The following is a 21,774-nucleotide window of genomic DNA, read 5'->3' as shown; positions in this document are numbered from 1 at the left end:
GCCCTGATTTTGAAGGAAAAGTAGGGTACATGTATGGGAATGAGCTATGCAATAGACAGCATATATTTTAAACATACTTGTACATTGAAAATGGGAGCATGATAACAATGTAAAGAGCAAAATTCAGAGTTTTTTATTTTGATTTTATTTCATTAATTTATGATTTATTTGATAAGTTATTCTGGTTTTTAATTAACCATGGCTTCTAAGTCATCTGAGTTCATCAGAACTGGAAGAATTTTTCAGGTTCCCCAAACAGTGAAAAATCTTCACTGACATTTCTATTTAAAGATAATAAATTTATAATAAAGATTTTTATAATAAGACGGAAATGACTTTTGGACTGCATGAATCTACTGTGATGTTTGGCCTTTATTCAATCAAAACTTAGTAGCCCAGGGTGTACCTTTTAAAATGTAGTTTCATACAAAGTTGTGGTGGTTGCTAGAGAAATGTCTAGATTAAAGCTTTGTAGATGAAGGAGAAAGGTTGTTTTGCTATTATGTGCAGAAAACATTCAGTATCCCATTTGTAAAGCCGGAAAAAAAAAAAAGAGAGAAAAGAAATGGGATTTCCTTCAAATTTCTATCTTTTGTTCAATCTTGAGGGGCAGCAAGCACTGAGCCAAAAGTAGTTGTTTTATTTTGTTTTGTTTTTCTGTTTGAGAAAATGAATAAAAACAAATTTCTGAGGGGTTGCATTTACCACTAAAAATAGAGTGTAGTGTGGCCTAAAGCCAGCTGGTGAGAAGTGTTACACGTTTCTTGCTTTGGCTGTTTGTGACCACAGTATCCAGTGTGCAACTCTTCCATCTCCAGCGGTAGACAGGACGCTCATGGGCTTGGCTGAGACTCACTGGTCTTTTGTGTATTATTTGCCGCAATGTGCTTGATGAATGTCCTTTCACTGTTCTGGGCACGCAGGAAGCTCCAGAAGTGAGAATTCCAACTGACCAAAGACCAGTAGCAAAGAGAATGAGGGAGAGAGCCCTCGCAGATGCTCTGACTGCTCAGCAGTGTTGGATCCTGTGAACTGTGAGCAAGCAGCATGGGCCAGCTGGCTCTGGGTTACATTGCCACAGAGATGAAGCTGCCAGTGTATAGGGAAGTTGTGTAGACTTGCACAAGACTATCAGTAAGATGAAGCAAATGGCTGTCCTGCTTTGTCATTCCTTTCAAAAGCACTGAAATCTGTTTTCTGATCATTTCACCAAGCTGCGCTCCACATAGAGTGACCAAGCAACTTCACAGCATCATTGCTCCGCTGTTCAGGCAGTAAATTAAAGAGCTCCTGTTGGCGCTTTCCCTTGGAGTATGAAAGCTAATAACAGCTGTGACATAAAATAGTATAACTTGCTGATAAAGGCAAGATAATTAGAGATGATGACTGGCATCTCCAAACAACTTTTATTTACACAGTAGTTAAGTTCAAATAGTAGATGTACCCAATGGTTCACCCTGTGTCATAGAGTAGCTCATTAGTGATCATTAAAATATCCTTGAAGTAAATCAGAACATGGGACTGCATATAAGTGGCCTTCTCTTAAACATAGACAAAAACCTCAGGGCTGTAGCTACTGTGGTACTGTCTTAGTCAGGGTTTCTATCCCGGCACAAACACCATGACCAAGAAGCAAGTTGGGGAGGAAAGGGTTTATTCAGCTTACACTTCCATACTGCTGTTCATCAGGAAGCTGTGGAAGTCATACTGCTGTGGAAGTCAGGACTGGAACTCAAGCAAGTCAGGAAGCAGGAGCTGATGCAGAGACCATGGAGGGATGTTACTTACTGGCTTGCTTCCCCTGGCTTGCTCAGCTTGCTCTCTTATAGAACCCAAGATGACCAGCTCAGAAATGGCACCACCCACAAGGGGACCTCTTCCCTTGATCACTAATTGACAAAATGCCTACAGCTGGATCTCATGGAGGTATTTCCCCAACTGAAGCTCCTTTCTCTGTGATAACTCCAGCTGTGTCAAGTTGACACAAAACTAGCCAGTACAGTACCTAAAACACATACTTCCCCATGCCTCTATTTTGTACTATCCTAGTCTGAGATACTAATGGCCTGTATAGGTATAGGCACATAATCATAGAATTTGCCCCTAAGAAATTTCTTATAAAGGTGACTTTTGCCAAAGGATGGTTAAAGCTTCAATAATCTGCTATTGGTGTGAAATGAAACCAGTGTCACCACATAACTAGTAGTGAAGCTGCAGAATGTGTCAGGATTGACAATAGCAATGGGGCATCCCATGTCCCAGGGTTAGCCATGAGAAGTACTTCCTAGAAGCTGCGAATATCTGTGTAGTGTGAAATGTCTAGTAATAGAGATCAAATGATGACTCTGGTATTGTGGATATTGGGGAGGGTTGGCACTCAGGATCTTTAGGAGTCCAAAAGTCAAAATCAAAATGCCAGCGGCCCTAGTGAGGCTCACTACTGTTACTATGGTTCCTGTAGTACACTGAGATTGATCCTCCGCAGCAGGTCGCCCCTGCAGTGTGACAGTAGTATCATAAATGAGTGAAATGGCTTGAATTACAGACATAGACATTCCTGTTTCCAGGGAAGGACACTATACAGTGAAGCAAGCCAAGTTAACATAGGCAGAGAAGGCTTAGCTCCTATGCTGTGCTAAGCCTTTCACTCTGGGTACAGATTACCCAAGTCTCAGCATGCTCTTTTTCAGGAGGGTTTTAAAACCTTTGTCAGATGCCCTTAGGTGTGATTAAAGATTTTAAAAAGTCTTTTCAACCCAAAGTATCACAAGCAAAAGAAAATCAAGACTGTCCAACATTTTGGCTGCTGTAATTCTTAGAATTGAAGCCATTTTCTATGCATCATGGGCACTACCCTGTTACTAGGTGTAAGAAGAATTCTATTTTATTTTTCTCATTTTCTGGATTGCCTTTTAATTCAGTTGGCTGTGCCCTTGAACAGACACACATGGTTCTAATTTTAAGGATGGCAAATCTTTCTGTTTTCTTTTGTTGCATGTTTGATGTCACATCAAGAAAGTGTCACCATGTTCGAGGACTTGAAGGCTTTCTGCTAAATGAGTTACAGTTTAGGTCTTTGACTTACTGTGAGTTAATGTCTGTATGTGTTAAGGTAAAGACCCAACTTCATTCTATTTCATCTGGCTATCCAGATGTAGCGGAGACAATTGAACAGACTTAATACTAATTCCACAAATAGTTTAGCTATATGAACAGGGATTTATTTCTGGCCTTTTCTGTTCCACTAATGCAAAATTATATTTATTTTGAAAACATGTTGCTTTGCTTACTATGGTCTTTATTTATTTATTTTTATTAGATATTTTCTTTATTTACATTTCAAATGTTTTCCCTTTTCCTGCTTTCCCCTTTGAAAACCCCCTGTCCCCTCCCCCCTGTCCCCTGCTCACCAACACACCCACTCCTGCTTCCTGGCCCTGGTATTCCCCTGGGGCAGAGAGCCTTCACAGGATCAAGGGTCTCTCTTCCCATTGATGACTGACTAGGCCATCCTCTGCTACTTATGCAGCTAGAGCCATGAGTCCCACCATGTGTATTCTTTAGTTGATGGTTTAGTCCCTGGGAGCTCTGGGGGTACTGGTTGTTCCTCCTAAGGAGCTGCAAACCCTCTCTAGCTCCATCATTGGGGTCCCTGTGCTCAGTCCAATGGATGGCAGTGAGCATCCACTTCTTGTTTACTGGTCTTATATTTTAAATTTTAATAGTGGAAGACTGCTGATCCTGTTAGGTTTTTTTCATGATTGTTTTTGACGACCTAAGTTCCCTTGAGGGTTCTTATACATTTTAGGATGGTTTCTTCTTTATTTATACAAATATAATGACTGCTAGGGAATGGATTAAATCTATAAATCACTGTTTTTTAAAATCTTGATGTATCTTATATCTATGAACATTATTTTTCTATGCATTTCTTTTTTTTTTACTTAATTTTTTTCTTATTTTCAGTTTATACTTAAAAAATGTTGATTCTTTTCTCCTTGGTTTCTTTGTAGTTACTTGTTTACTTTTATAGTTGTTATTGTAAATGAAATAATTTTCTTCATTTCTGTCCCTGATTGACTATTAGTATATGGAAAGGCAATTAATTTTCATGTTATATCAATCTTGAAAGTATGCTGGCTCTTAGGCTCTCACCTCTCTTATTCTCATCTCTAGCTCTCCCTCTCCCTTCCCCCTCCACGTGGCCATGCCTGGCCTTTCTCAACCTTCTCTCTTTCTCTCTGCCTTTCTACAATTAAGCTCTAAAACAAACAAAAAAAGAAGAAAAGAAAAGAAAGAAAAGAAAAGAAAAGAAAAGAAAGTGTGTTGAATGTATTATTTCTAGCACTTTTCATGCAATTTGGGCTATTCTCCAAATATAAGTAACTCATTGCAAACAGATCTTTCTTTTGTCCTTTCATATAGTTGCTTTTCTTAGGCCTTCTAGTACTCTGGTAAATGGCTGTGACAAAAGCAATATCCTTGCCTTATTGCTGATCCTAGAACATTTCTAGACATTAACCATTGAGTGTAATGTCAGCTATGAACTTGAGGGGTGTTACCACTAAGCCCAGGCCATTCTCTTTGACCCTTAGTTGGTGGAGTGTCTTTATTTTTACAGTTCATCCTATTTTTCTTGCCTTTCAATCAATGTATACTTCTTATTTTTCATGGACATGTATAGATTTCATTGACATGACTTCTTTTCCTAAATTCCCTAGATCTTCATTATTGGACACCATTGCCACCATCCTAGAGTTGTGCCATCCATACATTGATAAACAGCTATGTGCCCTAATGTTTGGCTGGCATCTTTAGAGAGAACTCATGGCAGTCCCTCCTAAGGGTGCTTATGCTGACTCTCTCAACTGAGTTTCCACTAAAATCATCATTCTCCCGACTAGGCTCTGAAAAACATTGCTATTCTTAAAATATTGGCATGAAAAGTTGTGTAAAAAAGTTTATTGAATGTGCCTTGGTGTAATAACTACAATAGAATTGAACTTATGATTCACTAAACATTAGCATTAACTCTTATAGGTGGCCATGTTTCTCGGTTTTCTAACACTGCAACAAATCCCTAGATAATCTGTTTATAAAGAAAGGGGATATATTCTGGTTTGTGGATTTGGAAGCAGCCATCCAAGAATGGTTTGCACTACTGTTTTGGGTAGGCAGCACATCTTAGTAGGGGAATTTAGGAAAGACAAGAGAGTCTTCGTAGGCCTGGGAAATGAAAAAGAGGGGTCTCAATTTCCACTTGAAGTACATGCCCGATATACTTGAGAACTTCCTAGTGGGACCAACCTATTAAAGGTTCTACTATTTGTCTTTTAGCATACAACCCATGGATGAAGATTTTACCATACAACTTTAGAGGACTCTCAAGGTCCATAGAAATGATTCATTAACTTCTGTCTATTAAAATTCAGAGGATGGGCCTTCTGAGAATAGCTTTTGCTTTATCTTCACATTCAGATTGAATGTAGACTATGATGTACCTCTTGCAGCCATGGCCTGCAGTTCGGTGTTTGGACAATCACACAGTTGTGGCTATAATATTAGTGGTGAAAATTAGCATTTGTCAGAAAGGCCTTGGCTGCTTGTAATTTGTCACATACTGGTCTAGAACTTCACATGTGTTTCCAAATTTAATTGGCAAATAAAATGGTTTTGCACCCATGTTACTGCAGAGTCTGCGTGGGAAAAAAACAAATAATGTTGAATCAGGCTTGGAGGAAATAGTGTTCAGGAAGGACATGAAAAGATAAGTTGATCAGAGAACAGAATATAATAATGTAGGAGAACTCTGGGAACAGATTCCTTGATGGCAATTCCTTTGCCTCAGACACTGTGAGAATTTTCATCAGAACCACTTGCTTTGTTCTTATGCAATAATTAAATCTATCTAAATACATAACACCTTCAGATTCATATACATTTATGAATTTGCATTTATCTCCGTCTGAATTGATGTATTTAAGTTATATTTATAGAACAAGTTAACTATATATATTATAACAAACAGTTAAATACAGGCATGATATAGTAGATATCAGTCTTCTCACAATCTTTTGAAGAAAGTATTTTGTGACAAACCAAAAACAAGGCGTACACTGGAGAAGTAAACAAAAATAAGACATTTTTGGGTTTTTTGCTTAGGATATAATGTTTAGATAATTATTTTTAAAAAGTGGGAAAGAGATACCTTAAGAGAGAGATTCCAGTGGTGGATACATTGATAAGACCCATGGCTGAAGCAAAACCACCAAGTAAAGATGTGGAAGAAGGTAGGGAATACGGAAAGATCGGGTTGAAGCACTGCATCACAATGCTCTGATTGGCCTGTTTTAGGGATGGGATGCTGTTTATTAAAAAGCCACAGTTTGAGATTGGAAGGATACCACTCTCGTAAAGAAGGGATACATCCGGCATAGGAAAATAAGATGAACTTGACTTGACAGACATTGAAATTCAGGTGCTTTATAGCCAGAGGAACAATAGCTGATGAACCTGTGATCCTATAGCCAATATCTCAAGTCTGGTATGGTTATGGCCAGCAGGTTCTTTGGGTTTCATGGTGGCCTGAATTGACTGTAGAGTAGGTGAGGCCCAAGGATGAGTACCAAATGATTGATAGATGATCAGATTCTAACCAAATGATAGATAGATTCTATATACCATAGATTCTAACTGCATGCACAGAAAAGACCAGTGGAGTTCTTGACACCAGGACAGCAGAAATGTCAAGGTGAGAGTAGACAGCAAGTGGCCTTAGAAGCTGAGCACAGGACACATTTGGTAATGAGTTCTTCCTACAAGGAGGTGGTACTTGTTACTTCTTACAAGGAGAGGACAAAGCTCAAGTAGTAAGAGGAAAAGCGGTGCTTTAGAAATGCCAAGAAGAAAGAAGACAGCAGTGACGAACTCCCCTGAGGGACAGTGGGCACATTTGGTAACAAGTCTTTCTTAAAATGAGATATTACTTTGAAACGAGAGCAAAGCTCTAAATTTTTCATAACTGCAGGCCTGGAATCTGTTTTTGCAAGAGAAGTGCATATTTCAAGAAAAGTGAAATTAAGCCAAAGACATGGTGATTTCCATGTCTCACTTTTGGTCCAAGAATGTGGAAAGTTTGTTTGTTTTGTTTTGTTTCTTCTTCTGAATTTTCCACAATAGCCCATCCAGCTAAGACTGATTTATTAATGGTCCAGGATTAGCTCTCTTCCCGTTTATTTTACATCAGGTATGTTTTTTTAAAAAAAGGTGTAATGGTATTAAAATAATATTTATTATGATAGGAAAATAAAATCTGTCCTGAGATAATATTGGCTGCTCAAATTGTATAGGCAAATCCAGGCCAGCTGCCTGTCTCCCTTGCTAGTCTCTCTTGGGTGAAGCAATGTGAGGTGTCTTTGCACTTGATGGGTCAGTTTACATGCATAAATCTGGTCCTTAAGAATATTGGGATGTCAAGGAGGAGGGACCTCCTAGGGCTCTACTTTGCAAACTGTACAGTAAGCTTGGAAAACATCAGAGGATGCTCCAGGTAGCAAGAAGTGGTGTATTTTGCCAAACCTTTATTTCATTTATTTCTTTTTATTTTTGTAATAGCTGAGGAGTGTCTAGATTTGGGAGAGTGATTGGGAGAGAGGACAGAACAGAGGAGAGAGGAGGGAAAAGGGGGGAGGGGAGAGGACTAGCTCATGGTTTTGTTTGTTTCTTTAAGGATTTAAAAGATGTCCAAGAATACTATTCTCTACCATCCTCCTTCCTAGTCTAGATTTCTCTCCTGTTTTCTAACTGCCAAAGTATATTTTTGTTGTAGGAAATGTTTCTGAAACAGTACCATAAAGTGGCAGGTATAAAAACCATGAAAGAAAGATATTAATAACAAGCAAGCTGTTTCTGTAATTTATGAAGAAAAGTTGAAGTGTGTTACATGTTAACAAGCAAGAGAGTAATTCTTTTGATGCTCATGCAAATAAGCAACCATATCTGAAGAAATAAGGCTTTGTAACAGCAGCAGTACTATGAGGTACATTTATTTCACGGTTGGCAATTAAATAGATATGGTAAGTCTCTACCCTCACCACATAAAAAGACTTGCTGGCAGGGTTCTGTAGCAAGACAGGGTGTTTTCATTGGCCTGAACAACTAGTGCTGTGGTTCTCAACCTGAGGGTGTCACTCCTTTGGGTGTCAGATGACCCTTTCATAAGGTCATATATGAGATGGTTACAGTATGATTTGTAACAGTAGCAAAATTACATGTTATGTAGTAGCAATAAAAATGAAGTTATAAAGTAGCAATGAAATAATTTTATACTTGTGGGTTACTGTACCCTGGAGAGCTGTATCAAAGGGTCGCAGAATAAGGAGGGTGGAGAACCACTGGTCTAGGGCCTCTGTACACCATAGTATGATGTTTTGTTTTAGAAACAGCTGTTTGAACTGTCCTAGCTAATCAGTCCTGTTCTGGATATTTGAGTGTTGGTTTCTTCTAGGATATGTATTGACAGAATTCTTGAGCACAGTTTCCTCTAAACCAAGAGTTAATGAGTTAGTTGTCTGTCTGTTTTCCTTATTTACAAACTGTATTTATAGCCTTGTACAACACGAGACATTCTTAGATATTAGGAGGCGTTAAGCAAGGACAATATAAGTAAGGTGAAGTGTCAGAATGACTTGACAAGAAGTGCGTCTGTACTGTCTTCTGTCTCTTTTCCACTGTTATTAGTTAGTAGAGCAATGGAGAAGCTAGGGATGCCATCCTTCCACATTTCCATTCCCTTTCCTTTTCATCACTACAAAAGTAGGAAGTAGGCGGTGCTGGGTGGCTCTAACAACGTAGGCGGAGCTAGTGAAGTGGATGGTATAGATCAGAGGTGCTCTGAGCTCAGCTGGTTGTCCTAAGTGGAGTGCAGAGTCTGCGCCCCATCCTTCTATCGCAACTTCCTTTTCTCTGCTAGGTGTATAAAGATGGCAGGATCATGGCAAAGTGAGAAGTAAGACTCTTTTTTTTTTCTTTTTTTTTTTTTTTTTTGACTTACTTTCTTTTTTTTTTATTTTTTTATTTTTTTTATTACGTATTTTCCTCAATTACATTTCCAATGCTATCCCAAAAGTCCCCCACCCCCTCCCCCCACTCCCCTACCCACCCATTCCCATTTTTTGGCCCTGGCGTTCCCCTGTACTGGGGCATATAAAGTTTGCCTGTCCAATGGGCCTCTCTTTCCAGTGATGGCCGACTAGGCCATTTTTTGATACATATGCAGCTAGAGTCAAGAGCTCGGGGTAATGGTTAGTTCATAATGTTGTTGCACCTACAGGGTTGCAGATCTCTTTAGCTCCTTGGATACTTTCTCTAGCTCCTCCATTGGGGGCCCTGTGATCCATCCAATAGTTGACTGTGAGCATCCACTTCTGTGTTTGCTAGGCCTCGGCCTAGTCTCATAAGAGACAGCTATATCACGGTCCTTGCAACAAACGCTTGCTAGTGTACGCAGTGGTGTCATCATTTGGAGGCTAAGTATGGGATGGATCTCTGGATATGGCAGTCTCTAGATGGTCCATGCTTTTGTCTCAGCTCCAAACTTTGTCTCTGTAACTCCTTCCATGGGTGATTGTTTCCAAGACTCTTATTGTTGGGTGTTGCTCAGTTAGTCTATGGGAGAGTAGAGGAAGGTCCTCGCTGGTCACTCTAGGGCTCCCAAAGCAGGAGTGGCTGAGTCCTGTGCTGGATCCTCCGGGACATGCTTTACTAAGCACATGGACAGTGTTCAAAGCAGGGGGCAAGTCTTGAGATTAGCAACAGAGTGTGTAAACAGTGCAGGAAATGCGTGCCCTCCATGTTGGGCAATAGTAATAGAGAGGAGTGAGGTTTTCTTTGAATTTTAGGTTCTTGGCTCCAAGACTATAATGAGACATAGGGTAACCCCTGCTGCATGGGTGGCACACCTGAAGGAATAATTTGTATATTTACAATTTTTCTGTTAGGTAGACTCTGTATTTATCCCAAATGTTTATTATGATAATAAAATATAATTGCATGATATTACTTTAAGAAATGATTATTTTTTGGAAAAAGCAAAAATAGTATATACAGAGTGGTTACTGGAGAGCCAATAGAAGCTTTAGAAACTGATTATATATTCCTTCTAATACTTTCTAACTAGGACTTTTTTCTACTTAGCATAAATGATTGCAGCCAGAAAGCATATTGGTTTTGGAATTTCACATATAAAAAATGAAGAATAAAGAATAACACTATCTCCATATCCCCCAAGTTCACCAATGCTAATAGATGGTATTAAGGTGGTAGGACAGATGGACTGGCGATGACTTAAAGCATTATAAAGCAGTTCGTGGATCCTCTTGGCTTAGTACTTCCTTCAGTATGGTTCTGGCTATGTGGTGTGGTACTGGGGTTATCACAGCATCAGCCTCTGTTGACCATGGTACCAAGTAGTGAGCTCAGCCCCCACTTCTGTATTGAGTAGACTGGAATCTGGCAGGCAGTCTGATTACACACACACATGAGACTTATTCCCCCAGAGTAGGGTTTCTCCTTGTTGCCTCTCAGAATGTAATCTAGACTTTATTTTCTAATAATTGGATAGTAAGTACAGATATTCTTTATGGATCGTGGCATGAATTCCCTCTACTTCATATGTCTAAGACCCCTACACTTGGGTGCAAGCTATTTCTTTATGATGCTTAGTGGTGTACTTGAAGCACCTTTCCTATAAGAGGTCCTTGAAGCCTCCACATGGAATAAACGATTCACAACACTGAGCCAACTTCCAGCTCTCCTGGAGTGGCATGTGTGCTCCATCTTTGCAGTCACTGCCTTCCTGTGAAATGAGATGACCGTACAAATTCCTGACCTGTAAAATTCTCCTTTTAGGATCCACCTACTTCTGTTTCCCTGGGACTACGAATGGAAGAGATGATTTTCAACTTGGCAGACACACATCTATTTTTCAATGACCTAGAAGTAAGTTATAATTTAAAAAAAGAAAATATATCTGAAAATAAGTGATTGGTTCTGAAAGAATGATTGGATATTGCTCTTTTTAAACCTATAATCGGAATATTGAGACAAAGTATTTATAGGGCAAGGGGCTTCCTCTTCATGCTATTTAAAGTTGGCACCTACATTATACAAATTTGATGACAAGATTCCTAATTATCAGGCATGACTCTCAGAAGCTTTCAAAGTCTTGGTTTCATAAGCACCATTGAGATGTATGTCCTTAAACACTGGCAGGCGTTATGCAACCATCTTCACTGAGCACTGTCCCTACCCATCTCTTCTGTGCTTTTGGAGATGGTTTGCATCAGATCTTGGCTGTTTAGACTGCTAGGACTTCTCATGTCTTAACTGCCGCTCATTTTATTGGGGGAAATGTCTCTAAGCTGTCTAGCTGACTGCGAATGAAGGTGACAGACAAGTTACTTGCATCCCTAACAGACAAGTTACTTGCATCCCTAACAAAGAAGGGCATTGTTCTTACCTATCTCCATCGCGACAAAACATGACCATAACCGAGCTGCCTGCCTTCTTCACAAGACAGTTGTTTATTTAACTCTCGCTGCGAAGCAAGCTTGTCGCAGGGCCGCCAGCAGGCATTAATCATCAAGCTGTTGCTTTGCTACATTTTGTAAATGTACGTTATTTCAGACAGAGAAGAATCTCAAAGATTCAAATAGAACTTTTTACTGATCAAAGTTAATTGGCAGCAATTGGCCTTTAAATATTTCCTGATGTTTCCCTTCTCAAAATCAAGCAAAATGCACCTTATTTAATGGAGGAGCCAAAATCACTTGGAAAAAGCCAGCGTGCGACGGAACTTAAATGCGGTTTGTTCAACATCTGTCCTGTGTTTTGATTTCTTTTCATCCACATTGAAACAACTCACGGGCGAATTGGCGGCTTCCAGTGCAATAAAATGATTTAAATGTACTTGATTTTTTTCCCTCTTTCCTTAGAGATATATTTATTTTTATATTTCAAAGTAAAATGCGATTTTTTATTTTCTCATTCTTGAGTGTTTGCTTTCCCCCAAGGAAATGGCATGGAAGGCATTGTGAGTTCACATGGGGGAAATTCCCTCTGAGTGACAACTTTAGAATTACCTTTATAAAAGCTTCATAATCAACACTTTTTTTCAAAACCCAGCTCTGATTTGTGGTCATATTGCACTTTGTGAGAGGGCAGCACAAAAGCTCCATATTTTACCATCCTATTCAAATTCTCTACCCAGATTTCCGCCTCTCTCTAAGGTCACTGGGGAGACTGGTGTTTTCTGCTAAGTGGAACCTTGTCCCACACGCTGCTGCTCGCTGGTGTTGGTACATGCATCAAGACAAGGCTTTGCTATTGATTCAAAACTCTGGCTTGTGAAAAGTGCCAAATGGTGTGACAAAAGCCAGAAGTTAAGCAAAGTAATAATTTACGATAAGATTTATATGTTTTTTATGAAAGCTTCCAAACTCAGTTTTGATTTAATACAGATTTTTTTTTTGTTTAATTTACATTATTTCCACTGAAGAATGGAGGGAGACTGCAGTAGCAGTCAAATATCTTAAAAGTACGCACTTAAAGTTCTAATTTAATGATCTGGGTATTGAAAAAAAAATTAAATGGTCTTTGAAGTGAATGAAATGGCAGAATCTACTCTTGCATGTGTGTTATTTCTTACTAGAAGAGCAAAAGAGAATGAATATGTAATTCAACCACATATATAAAATGATAATGAAAATATTTTCAAGCTTCAGACCTGATGCAAGTAGCTTTTTTCAGTTATTTTACTCAAGAATACTATATAGCTGTGAGAGACTCAGCCCATCCTTGGACGTTATTTTCTCTAGACTTGTATATCACTTTAAAATCAGTCAGTTTGTACACTTATACAGTCTTAACTTTTACATGTTTTTTAACTCAGCAAACCTGGTACTAGTCACGGCAAACACAAATTTCTTTGACTATAAAAAAGTAATAAATATTCCCTCGGCAATACTCTTAAGAAAATCAAAATAATTTTACAAAGCAGACCCTTGACTTCCTGATCCCTAGGAGGACAGATATATCACTTTACAAAAAGTCCCACATGCAATCCTATGGTACATACATGGAAGTCATTGTTTTATAAATGACACTATGGAACCAGAGTGTTTCTCAGCTTCTTTAGAATATATGACTTTTTTTTTTAAGATTTTTTATTGGATATTTTCTTTATTTACATTTCAAATGTTATCCTCTTTCCCAGTCTCCCTCCCCACCCAGAAACTCCCTATCCCATTCTACTTCTATGAGGATGTTCCTTCACCCACCCACACACTCCCACCTACCTGCCCTTAGTTCCCCTACACTGGGGCATCTATTGAGCCTTCATAGGACCAAGGACCTCTCCTCCCAATGATGCCTGACAAGGACATCCTCTGCAGTGTATGCAGCTGGAGCCATGTGTACTTCCTTGTTGATGGCTTAGTCCCCTTCAACTCCTTCAGTCCTTTCTGTAACTCCTCTATTGGGGACACCATGCTCAGTCCAATGGTTGGGTGCTAGCATCTGCCTCTGTATTTGTAAGGCTCTGGCAGGGCCTCTCAGGAGACAGCCATATCAGGCTCCTTTCAGCAAGCACTTCTTGGCATCCGCAATAGTGTCTGGGTTTGGCGGCTGTCTATGGGATGGGGTGGGGCAGTCTCTGAATGACTTTATGTACACTTCATCTCCATATTTGCTCCTGTGAATATTTTGTTCTCCTTCTAAGAAGCATCCACACTTTGATCTTCCTTCTTTCCAGAAGATGTTCCAACTAGTAATAAGGATACATGCTCCGCTATGTTCATAGCAGCCTTATTTATAATAGCCAGGAGCTAGAAAGAACCCAGATGTCCTTCAACAGAGGAATGGATACAGAAAATGTGGTACATTTACACAATGGAGTACTACTCAGCTATTAAAAATGATGAATTCATGAAATTCTTAGGCAAATGGATAGAACTAGAAAATATCATCCTGAGTGAGGTAACCCAGTCACAAAGAACACACATGGTATGCACTCACTGATAAGTGGATATTAGCCCAAAAGCTCCAAATAACAAGGATACAATTCACAGACCACATGAAGAATGTATGACTTTCTAACAGTACAGAGAAAAAAGTTCTCTCTATTGAATTTGTACTCAAAGAACAACTGCAAACAGGGACAACAGCAGTGATATGGGATCTAAGCTGTTTCCTGTGGGTTCATCTGCTGGAGCTTTCTGCATTTAAAAGGAAGTATTTGGTGCAGATACTGATGTCTAAATAGAATCGAGGCATTCAGTTTGTTCTGAGCTTTCTTTTGGGGCTGTGTAATATCCACCTTCATGGTAGCTGCCATGCTAATGAGTGGACTCAATATGGTGGCCCTCAGAATTAGGCAGGAAAAGACTTCATGTGTTACCCCTGGAGAGATGAAGGCTGGGCGATGGAAACCTGCCCCAACATTTGTGAACACAGCATGTGAGGTCATGACCTACACTATTCATTAGCTCTCTAGTATGTTGTTTAGTTTGGTATCCTGGTTCGAAATTTTGTTAATCTGATGTAGGCCAGTTTTATCTAAGGAGAGGGAACTTAATTGAGAAAATTCCTCCAGAAGATTGGCCATGGGCAAGTCTGTGGAGCATTTTCTTGATTAAGGAGTGATATGGGAAAGCCCAGCTCATTGGAGGTGGTGCCGCCACTGGGCAGGTGGTCCTGGGTGGTATAACAAAACAGATTAAGCAGGCCTTGGAGAGCAAGCCTGTAAGTAGCATTTCTCCATGGCCTCTGCTTCAGTTCCTGTCTTGATTTTCGTCAGTCAGGATAGAGTGTGGTTTGAGAGCTATAAGCTGAAATACATCCTCTCTCTTCCAAGATTCTTTGGCCACGGTAAATATAACAGCAATAGAACCCTAAGACAGATGTGGCAGTCCGGGTGATTTTCTGCTGTACAGATACATAGTAAAAATACTTCGACTCCTGTCTAGGTCAGTTCATCTGTTTTTAAAAAATACCTTATAATAATCTTTGCTGTTAGCTTCTTTTTAAAATAAAGAACAGAAGCTCTGGCCTCACTAGGGTCTGGGATTGATGAATCAGAGTTCAATGTGAGGAACTTGTGGACAGTGCCTGATGACACCAGAGGGTACTGGGAGATTTGTTCTATAAAGACATGTGTGTGTGTACCTTGGTTTAAGTCAGACATGTGGTGTACATTTTATTTTTCTAAAGCTTGGGTTATTTGGCAAATATCTTAGTATATCTTATTTAGACATTTATTTTTATCTGGGAAAAATATCTTTCTTCAAACTGTCAGTCATGGCAGAACTGAGTGACTGCAAATGATGCATGCTGTACTGGCCTCACGTGTGCCTCCGAGAGCATGGAACACTGCATTCAGAAGCTGACTTCTTTGAGTTTGAGAAATATGATTCACCGAGAAAGTACTTTTTTCCCCTATAAATAGAAGCTCTGGTGCCCAGCAACCAGCTTTGTGGATGCTGGAAGCCTTGAGTTTTTAGCAGCCAAAGAAATGGCTTCTTGGGTACCAATGAGGAAGGCATGTAGAAAAGAGCCAAGCTGGTTTCTGCATTTAGTTACCCTCATGATCCCAAAGTAACTGCAGAAAAACATGTGGGCCAGCCAGTAGTTACATGCCAAACATCAATGTCCCATTGCACTGCATACACACAACTTGACATTTTCAGCTCTGTATATAGCCTTTGGGGTCTGCAGATAAATGTAAGGAACTACATTACTTTGACTCTGTTAACATCCTTCCTGATAGCCATGTACATATTGATTATTTAGTGCCAGGTGATGGTGGTATACCCCATCAATCCCAGCACTCAGGAGGCAGAGGCAGGCAGATCTCTGACTTCAAGGCCAGCCTCATCCACAGAGTGAGTTCCAGGATAGCCAGGGCTACAGAGAAACCCTGTCTCAAACACAAACAAATAAACAAAAAGTAAGTTTTATTAAGTTGACTTCATCTGCATTGTTAGAACAAAACACTGATTCTTGCTTCCTTTCTCAACAAGATTATTTGGTTTTGTCTATGTCCTTAGTTTAGAGTAATATAAACCCTCTCAGTTTAGGAGAGGACAAGTTTTATCAGCAACAGATGATTGTTAACACAATGAATTATATTGAATTTGTTTTATCTGTATTACAACTAATGGACAACAAAGAGCTTTTATGTTATCCATTATTCTTATTAAAATATTATTTTATTGTTTTTATGTATTCATAAGATTGTCCTTATTTATCTAAAATGTAAAATAGACATATAATGCTTTATTCAAAAGCTTTGAAAATTTGATGTTTATCAAAAAGTTGGGGTCAACATGAACAGTGGTTAACATAAGAGACATTTGTTGGGCTAAAGATACAGAGTGCTTGCCTACCATATGTGACTCCATAGGTTCTAGTTCTGTCACTGCACAGAGAGAGTGAGATAGAACATAGGAGCCCTGTGGGAGAGGTTACCCAGGAAGTGAACGGGAAGAAGCTACAATGCTCAAGTGGGAAATCATTCTGAGAGAGAAATGGTGAGCATGGTGGCCCTGTGGTAGGAATGAGACAAGCCAATCATGCATCTAAGACAGACAGGCGCAGTGCACAAGGGCCTTATAGATTGTGGTGCAGCCTTTTGTAATTTCACTGGGAAGCCATTGGAGTCTTTTAAGTATGGACTGAATGGAATCAGCATCATACTTTAAAAAGAAAAAAGAAAAAAAAATTAACCTTCCTATCAAGTGAAGAATGAATGTTGAGTACAGTGGATCCAATTCCAAATGTTTGCAGCCACAGGGGATGGTCACCAGAGCTGAGGCTGTCACAATTCTGACCCAGTTGGGTATGACAGGATTCACAATGCATCTTGGTAGAAGTGCTAGTGGAAAGGGGACAGAGTCTCTTAGGACTGCTGGGGTTTCTGTTTGTTTTCTTTTAACCTGAGTTAGTAGTGTGGACTGATACCTGAGGAAGATGAAGACTAGGTGATGGTAGGAGGTGAGCATGGGGTGAGGGAGTCACGTCTTCTGCAGTGAGCACAGGAAGTTTAATGGTCTAGTCAGCACCCACATCAAGAAATGGCAGAGAAGGATACAGGTTTAGATCTTAGCAGAGAGAGGCAAATTTGAAAGTATAGTTTGAGAAATGGTAAAAATCATGAGGACCAGGTGGTATGTCCCATGGGGGATGGAGTGTAAATTGAGAAAGATGTTAAGGACTGAGTTTTAGGCACCCTGCCAGCTAGAAATAGGAGCTCCAAAGAAAATCGAAAGGACTAGCCAGTGAGACAGGCAGGAACATACGGCCTGAACAAAAGACTCAAGGAATCAGAATTCAAGAACTTTCAAGAATAGGGGGTGTTCCTGTATTATATGCTGCCTGGGGTGTAAGATGAACAGAGTGGTCCTGGTGTGACCGGGAAGTTGGCTGCTAGTGGATCTGATAAGCAGCATTTAAGTGAAGCAGGAAGATATGAGCCTCACCTGAAAGGTACAGGAGAGGAAGATAAGAAGGCTGAGAGTTTCCATGGAAACAAGATGCAGACATGGTAGCGTGGGTGTGTGTGGGAGGGGGCATAACATCCAGAGATGCCTGCTTAGGTATTTTGTTTTTGAGTGTGTTTATATGTTTTTCATGTTGGTGGAAGGCTGTGCATATGTATGCACATGAATGTGAAGACCAGAGGTTGAAACAAAAGAATTTCCTCAATCATTCTCTTTCTTATGTACTGGGGCAAGGTCTTTCACTCATCAATTCAGTTAGTCTAGACAGAAAACCTTCCAAGGGTGGTTCTTCCTCTATCTCTCACTTGATTGGGCTATAGGTGAACCATCCTGCTCAGCACCTTCATGGGTGCGGAGGGCTGCCTCGGTTCTCACAGTTGTGTGCCAAGTGCTTTTACCCAGTGAGCCACCTCCCCATCCTCCATCCTATATGTTACATAAAAGATAGGAACACACTTGGGTGCTTGTAGGAATGATTCAAGAGAAAGGAAAACACACAGGACAGAGCAAGGGAATGGAGGGATGTGTCAAGAACACAAGCCCCGGGCTGATCATAGGGAAGGAACACTTCAAGTTCTACAGATAAAGCTAGGACTGGACTTGGCAAAGGGAGGAGGAGGAGGTCTTTCTTGCTACAGAAGTTCTTAGTAAATTCTGTGATTTTTATTTCTGTGTCCTTCTCTATAATCCAGTTGGAAGTCCCCTATAGCCAGAGTTGATTGACTGTCTACTTGAACTCTGAGCTACTTACCCAGAGTCATTACATAGAAGACTCTCTTAATATTCCTTATTTTCTTCCAATTTTTTTTCACATTGTTTTAGGATGAGATCTAGTCATGGCTGTGTGATACCGGGAACTCGTGGTGTCAGGAATGTTAGGCAAGGACTCTACAGTTTAGCCACATCCTCAGCCCAGGACCTCTCTTTCTATAATATGAAAATCCAAATTCGAAAGGCAAATGTAGGTTCATCATAATCTTAAAAGCAGCTAACATTACCCAAAATCCTAAACTTTGAAGTTATCCTTTTAAAAGTCATAGCATAAAATCTCACTGTCAAAACAACATTTATTTACAAAGAGGTATGACATCAAATGATAATTATCCTAGTTCTTGTTTAGGGTTAAAAAAATGAAGGTATACATATAAATATAAAAGGATTTAATTCATTAAAATATGAGAGATAATAATTTCTGTAATAACTGATTTGTTTCTGGATAGTGGAATGACAGATTATTTGCTTTTTAAATTTTATTTTCTGTAGTTAATATTTTTTACTAACACAGTGGTACAAGCTAATAGAACCCACTACATAGTTCCACACATACATACAGCACACATATCCATCTGTTCTTGGTTTGATACCACCTTCTCCCCCGACACTGCAGTATTTATTATGAAATTCCTCCCTTTACTTGCTACAGCCTGTATGTTCTCTCCTGAATCATTTCCATGAATACCCAGGTGAACATACTCATGACTCGACTCACCTTTACTCAAAGCCCAAACATCATATGGTTAACTTACAGTTTTAGAGGTGTGGATCCTGAATTTACCCATCCTGTATCTATGCTTCCCAGCAGTCAAACTGGATGTTGATACACTTCTCAGGGTCCCATGAGTGCTGTGTGAGTTAACAGACACCTGTGAATCACATACAGTGAGTCTTGGCACATAGGAAACACTGACAAGGTCATAAGTGCTATTGTTGTCTATTGCTTTTTTTCATGAAGAACACTGTTAGCTTGAGAAAAGAGAAGCATAAGTTATTATTGAATAAGGAGCAAGAAATGAAGTGTGTGGAGCACATATGCTTTGTTGCCCAAAAAGCTCATGTAGAATTTCAAAGAAACCATACTGGATATACAAAAATTATTACCAATTTACCAAAAATATTACTAATATGCAATATTGCCAAATATTGCATATTAGTATGCAAATATCACTCATTCTAGACAGATCACTGAATCCTTCTCTTGCTCTAGCCACATGACCTCCAAGTCATGACTTGCATGAGGGATACTGGTGAACAATAGCCTCTGCACCTGGATTTCATCACCATGGTAAAGATCTTGTCTTCATGGCCAAGGCTCTGTGATTCTTTGTTTGGGCTGAAAAGTTTTACATGTTGTCTTCAGAATTCATGTCTTGAAGGATGGCTTTTGGAAACTCCTGGAAGTGCTACAGCAGGGTGAAGGGTCTTGCGGTATAAAGTCCCTCAGTCAGGCAGAGAGCCCTCCAGGTGGATGTAGTGCTAGAACATCAGGCCTGGTGGGCTGATTGGCTCAAGCTGGGGGATGGGCAGGAGAGCATCCAACGTCAGGGAGTGCCTTCTCAGGTCAATCAAATCATATCCATTGATTCTCCATCAAAACCATGAATGCAACTTTTGCAGTATCTGCAGATTACATATGTGGATGATTGAAGCGGGGTGGATTTGCTCAAAACCACTTGGTTAGGTAAATGGAAAGCTGATCTCAGGGATTTTTCAAATAGCTTTTCACCAGACTTGTACACATCCTGTCCCTGAACCTGGCTCATCAAATTGAGCACAATATGAAGTGAATGAATGGCCTCAGTGCTGCCACAAAATGAAACACCCTCCTGGATGCTGCTCCTTCCCACATGGCTTTCGAAGCTGTGCTTGTTTCTTGCTCTGTCTTTCAAGTCTACAAACCAAAGTTACTCAAGTAATCTCATGTCTCTTTTGAAATTACTGGGAGACAGCTCAGTGGACAGACACAGACACATTCCCATTGTTGAATATAGAGAAACATTATTTTAACACTTCTGCACTACTGATAAAGTGCTTCACTTTGACTGGTCTTTGCTCCATTCTGAATATCAGCTGGGCATTGAGAAAATTAAATACATCCAATATGCAGGACCATGGAAACATTTTATACTTGCTACTTTACTCTATGGTGAAATAAAATGTCTGATAAAAGTCAGGGAAGGGAGGGCTTTTCATTTAGCTCACAGTTGACAGCCCAGCCCACCTTTGCAGTGGTGGTATAGCACAGGAGCTTGAGTTGCCCATTACATTGCATCTGCCATCAGGAAGCAAAGGGAAATGAATGCTGGTATTTAGCTTGCTTCTCTGTATTCAGTCCAGGATGTCAGTCCATGGAAGGATGTCACCCACATTTAGGGTCTTTTCACCTCAGTTATTCAGGCTGCAGCTCTTCCATAGAGCTGCTCAGAATAGGTAATACTCAGTGTTGTCAAGCTGACAATGGAAATTCACCAGCACACTTAATGAGCTCCATTTCAAGAGTTGGCTGAGAGAACACAGGCACTACTGTGTCATGTCTGGCCTAAAGGAGCACACATGCTGAGTGGAGACAGAGGGGAAAGGGACATTATCACATGTGATGGGGACAGTGGAAAAGGAAGTGTGTGGGAGCTTGTGGGGTCCAGTCTAGGTTAAGGCTGAGAGGGTAGAAAAATGACCTCCCTAGAAAATGACACAGCATGAGGGCATGGGTTTGGGGATCAGCGTTTGAGAGGGTACAGAGCACAGAGGACACCTAGTAGGTCAGATCATGGAAAAGAAGAGAGGGTCTAGGCAGGGCTTGTGGGAAGCACATTTCATGGGAGCCAAAGGTTAGTATTATAGAACTTTTCCTAAGTATGGAGGTAAATTATAGGGTGGGAAGGGTCAGTAACCTAAGTGGGAGGTCATCAGGTTTTCCTCAGTGATAAGAGAAAGCAAAGGAAGCTGGAGAGCTGTTCTGAAGTCAGCTATAGCTGGGCCTAGCAGGTAGGAATCCTAACTTCCAGCCTGACTGAACGATGGCATAGACCTCAAAAGAAGGAGCTAGCCTTGCAAGGAAGATCCTGCATTCAAGTTGGAAGCATTGGAAGCAAGGCGTTCCTGACATGTTCAGCAAGCAAATCTAAAGCTCAGCAGAGAGCAACAGGCAGGAAGCATCACCCCTCGCATGTCCCAGAAACAGCACAGTGCAGGGAAAAGGATAGTTACCCCAGGAAAAGGTGTCTGTCCACAGTGGTAGCTTGGCAACAGAAAATCAGGAATCCAGAACATTCCTGGTTCAGGAGATTAAACGACAAGGTAAGACAAACAGAACACTGGTCACTCTAATCAATTAGAGTGTCAAGTAGTCTACAAGGCTGTAGCTAACCTTCAGTGAGAGTCTAGTTCTCCTAGGCCATGCATATGCTTCTGTCATGTGGGACCACCAAAAGTGGAGTGCACA

The 21,774-nt window shown here is 40.2% G+C and overlaps 1 protein-coding gene across 15 annotated transcripts in view; it reads left to right on the top strand.

Annotated features, from left to right (window-relative positions):
- The window catches only part of Eya1 (EYA transcriptional coactivator and phosphatase 1), a 142,083-nt gene that overhangs the window by 91,143 nt on the left and 29,166 nt on the right, over nucleotides 1–21,774 (top strand). For all 15 annotated transcript variants that reach the window (XR_001780756.2, XR_003950638.1, XM_006495452.4 and 12 more), the window contains one exon: nucleotides 10,909–10,998. Coding sequence is in view for 13 of the 15 variants with exons in the window: in XM_006495452.4 (XP_006495515.1) it covers nucleotides 10,909–10,998 (90 nt within the window). In the remaining 2 variants the exon portion in view is untranslated. The remainder of the gene's footprint in view (nucleotides 1–10,908; nucleotides 10,999–21,774) is intronic.

This window comes from Mus musculus, chromosome 1 (assembly GCF_000001635.26).
Source record: "Mus musculus strain C57BL/6J chromosome 1, GRCm38.p6 C57BL/6J".
NCBI lineage: Eukaryota > Metazoa > Chordata > Mammalia > Rodentia > Muridae > Mus > Mus musculus.
Note: the sequence above shows the minus strand (reverse complement) of the source record. Positions and strands in the feature narration are given on the sequence as shown.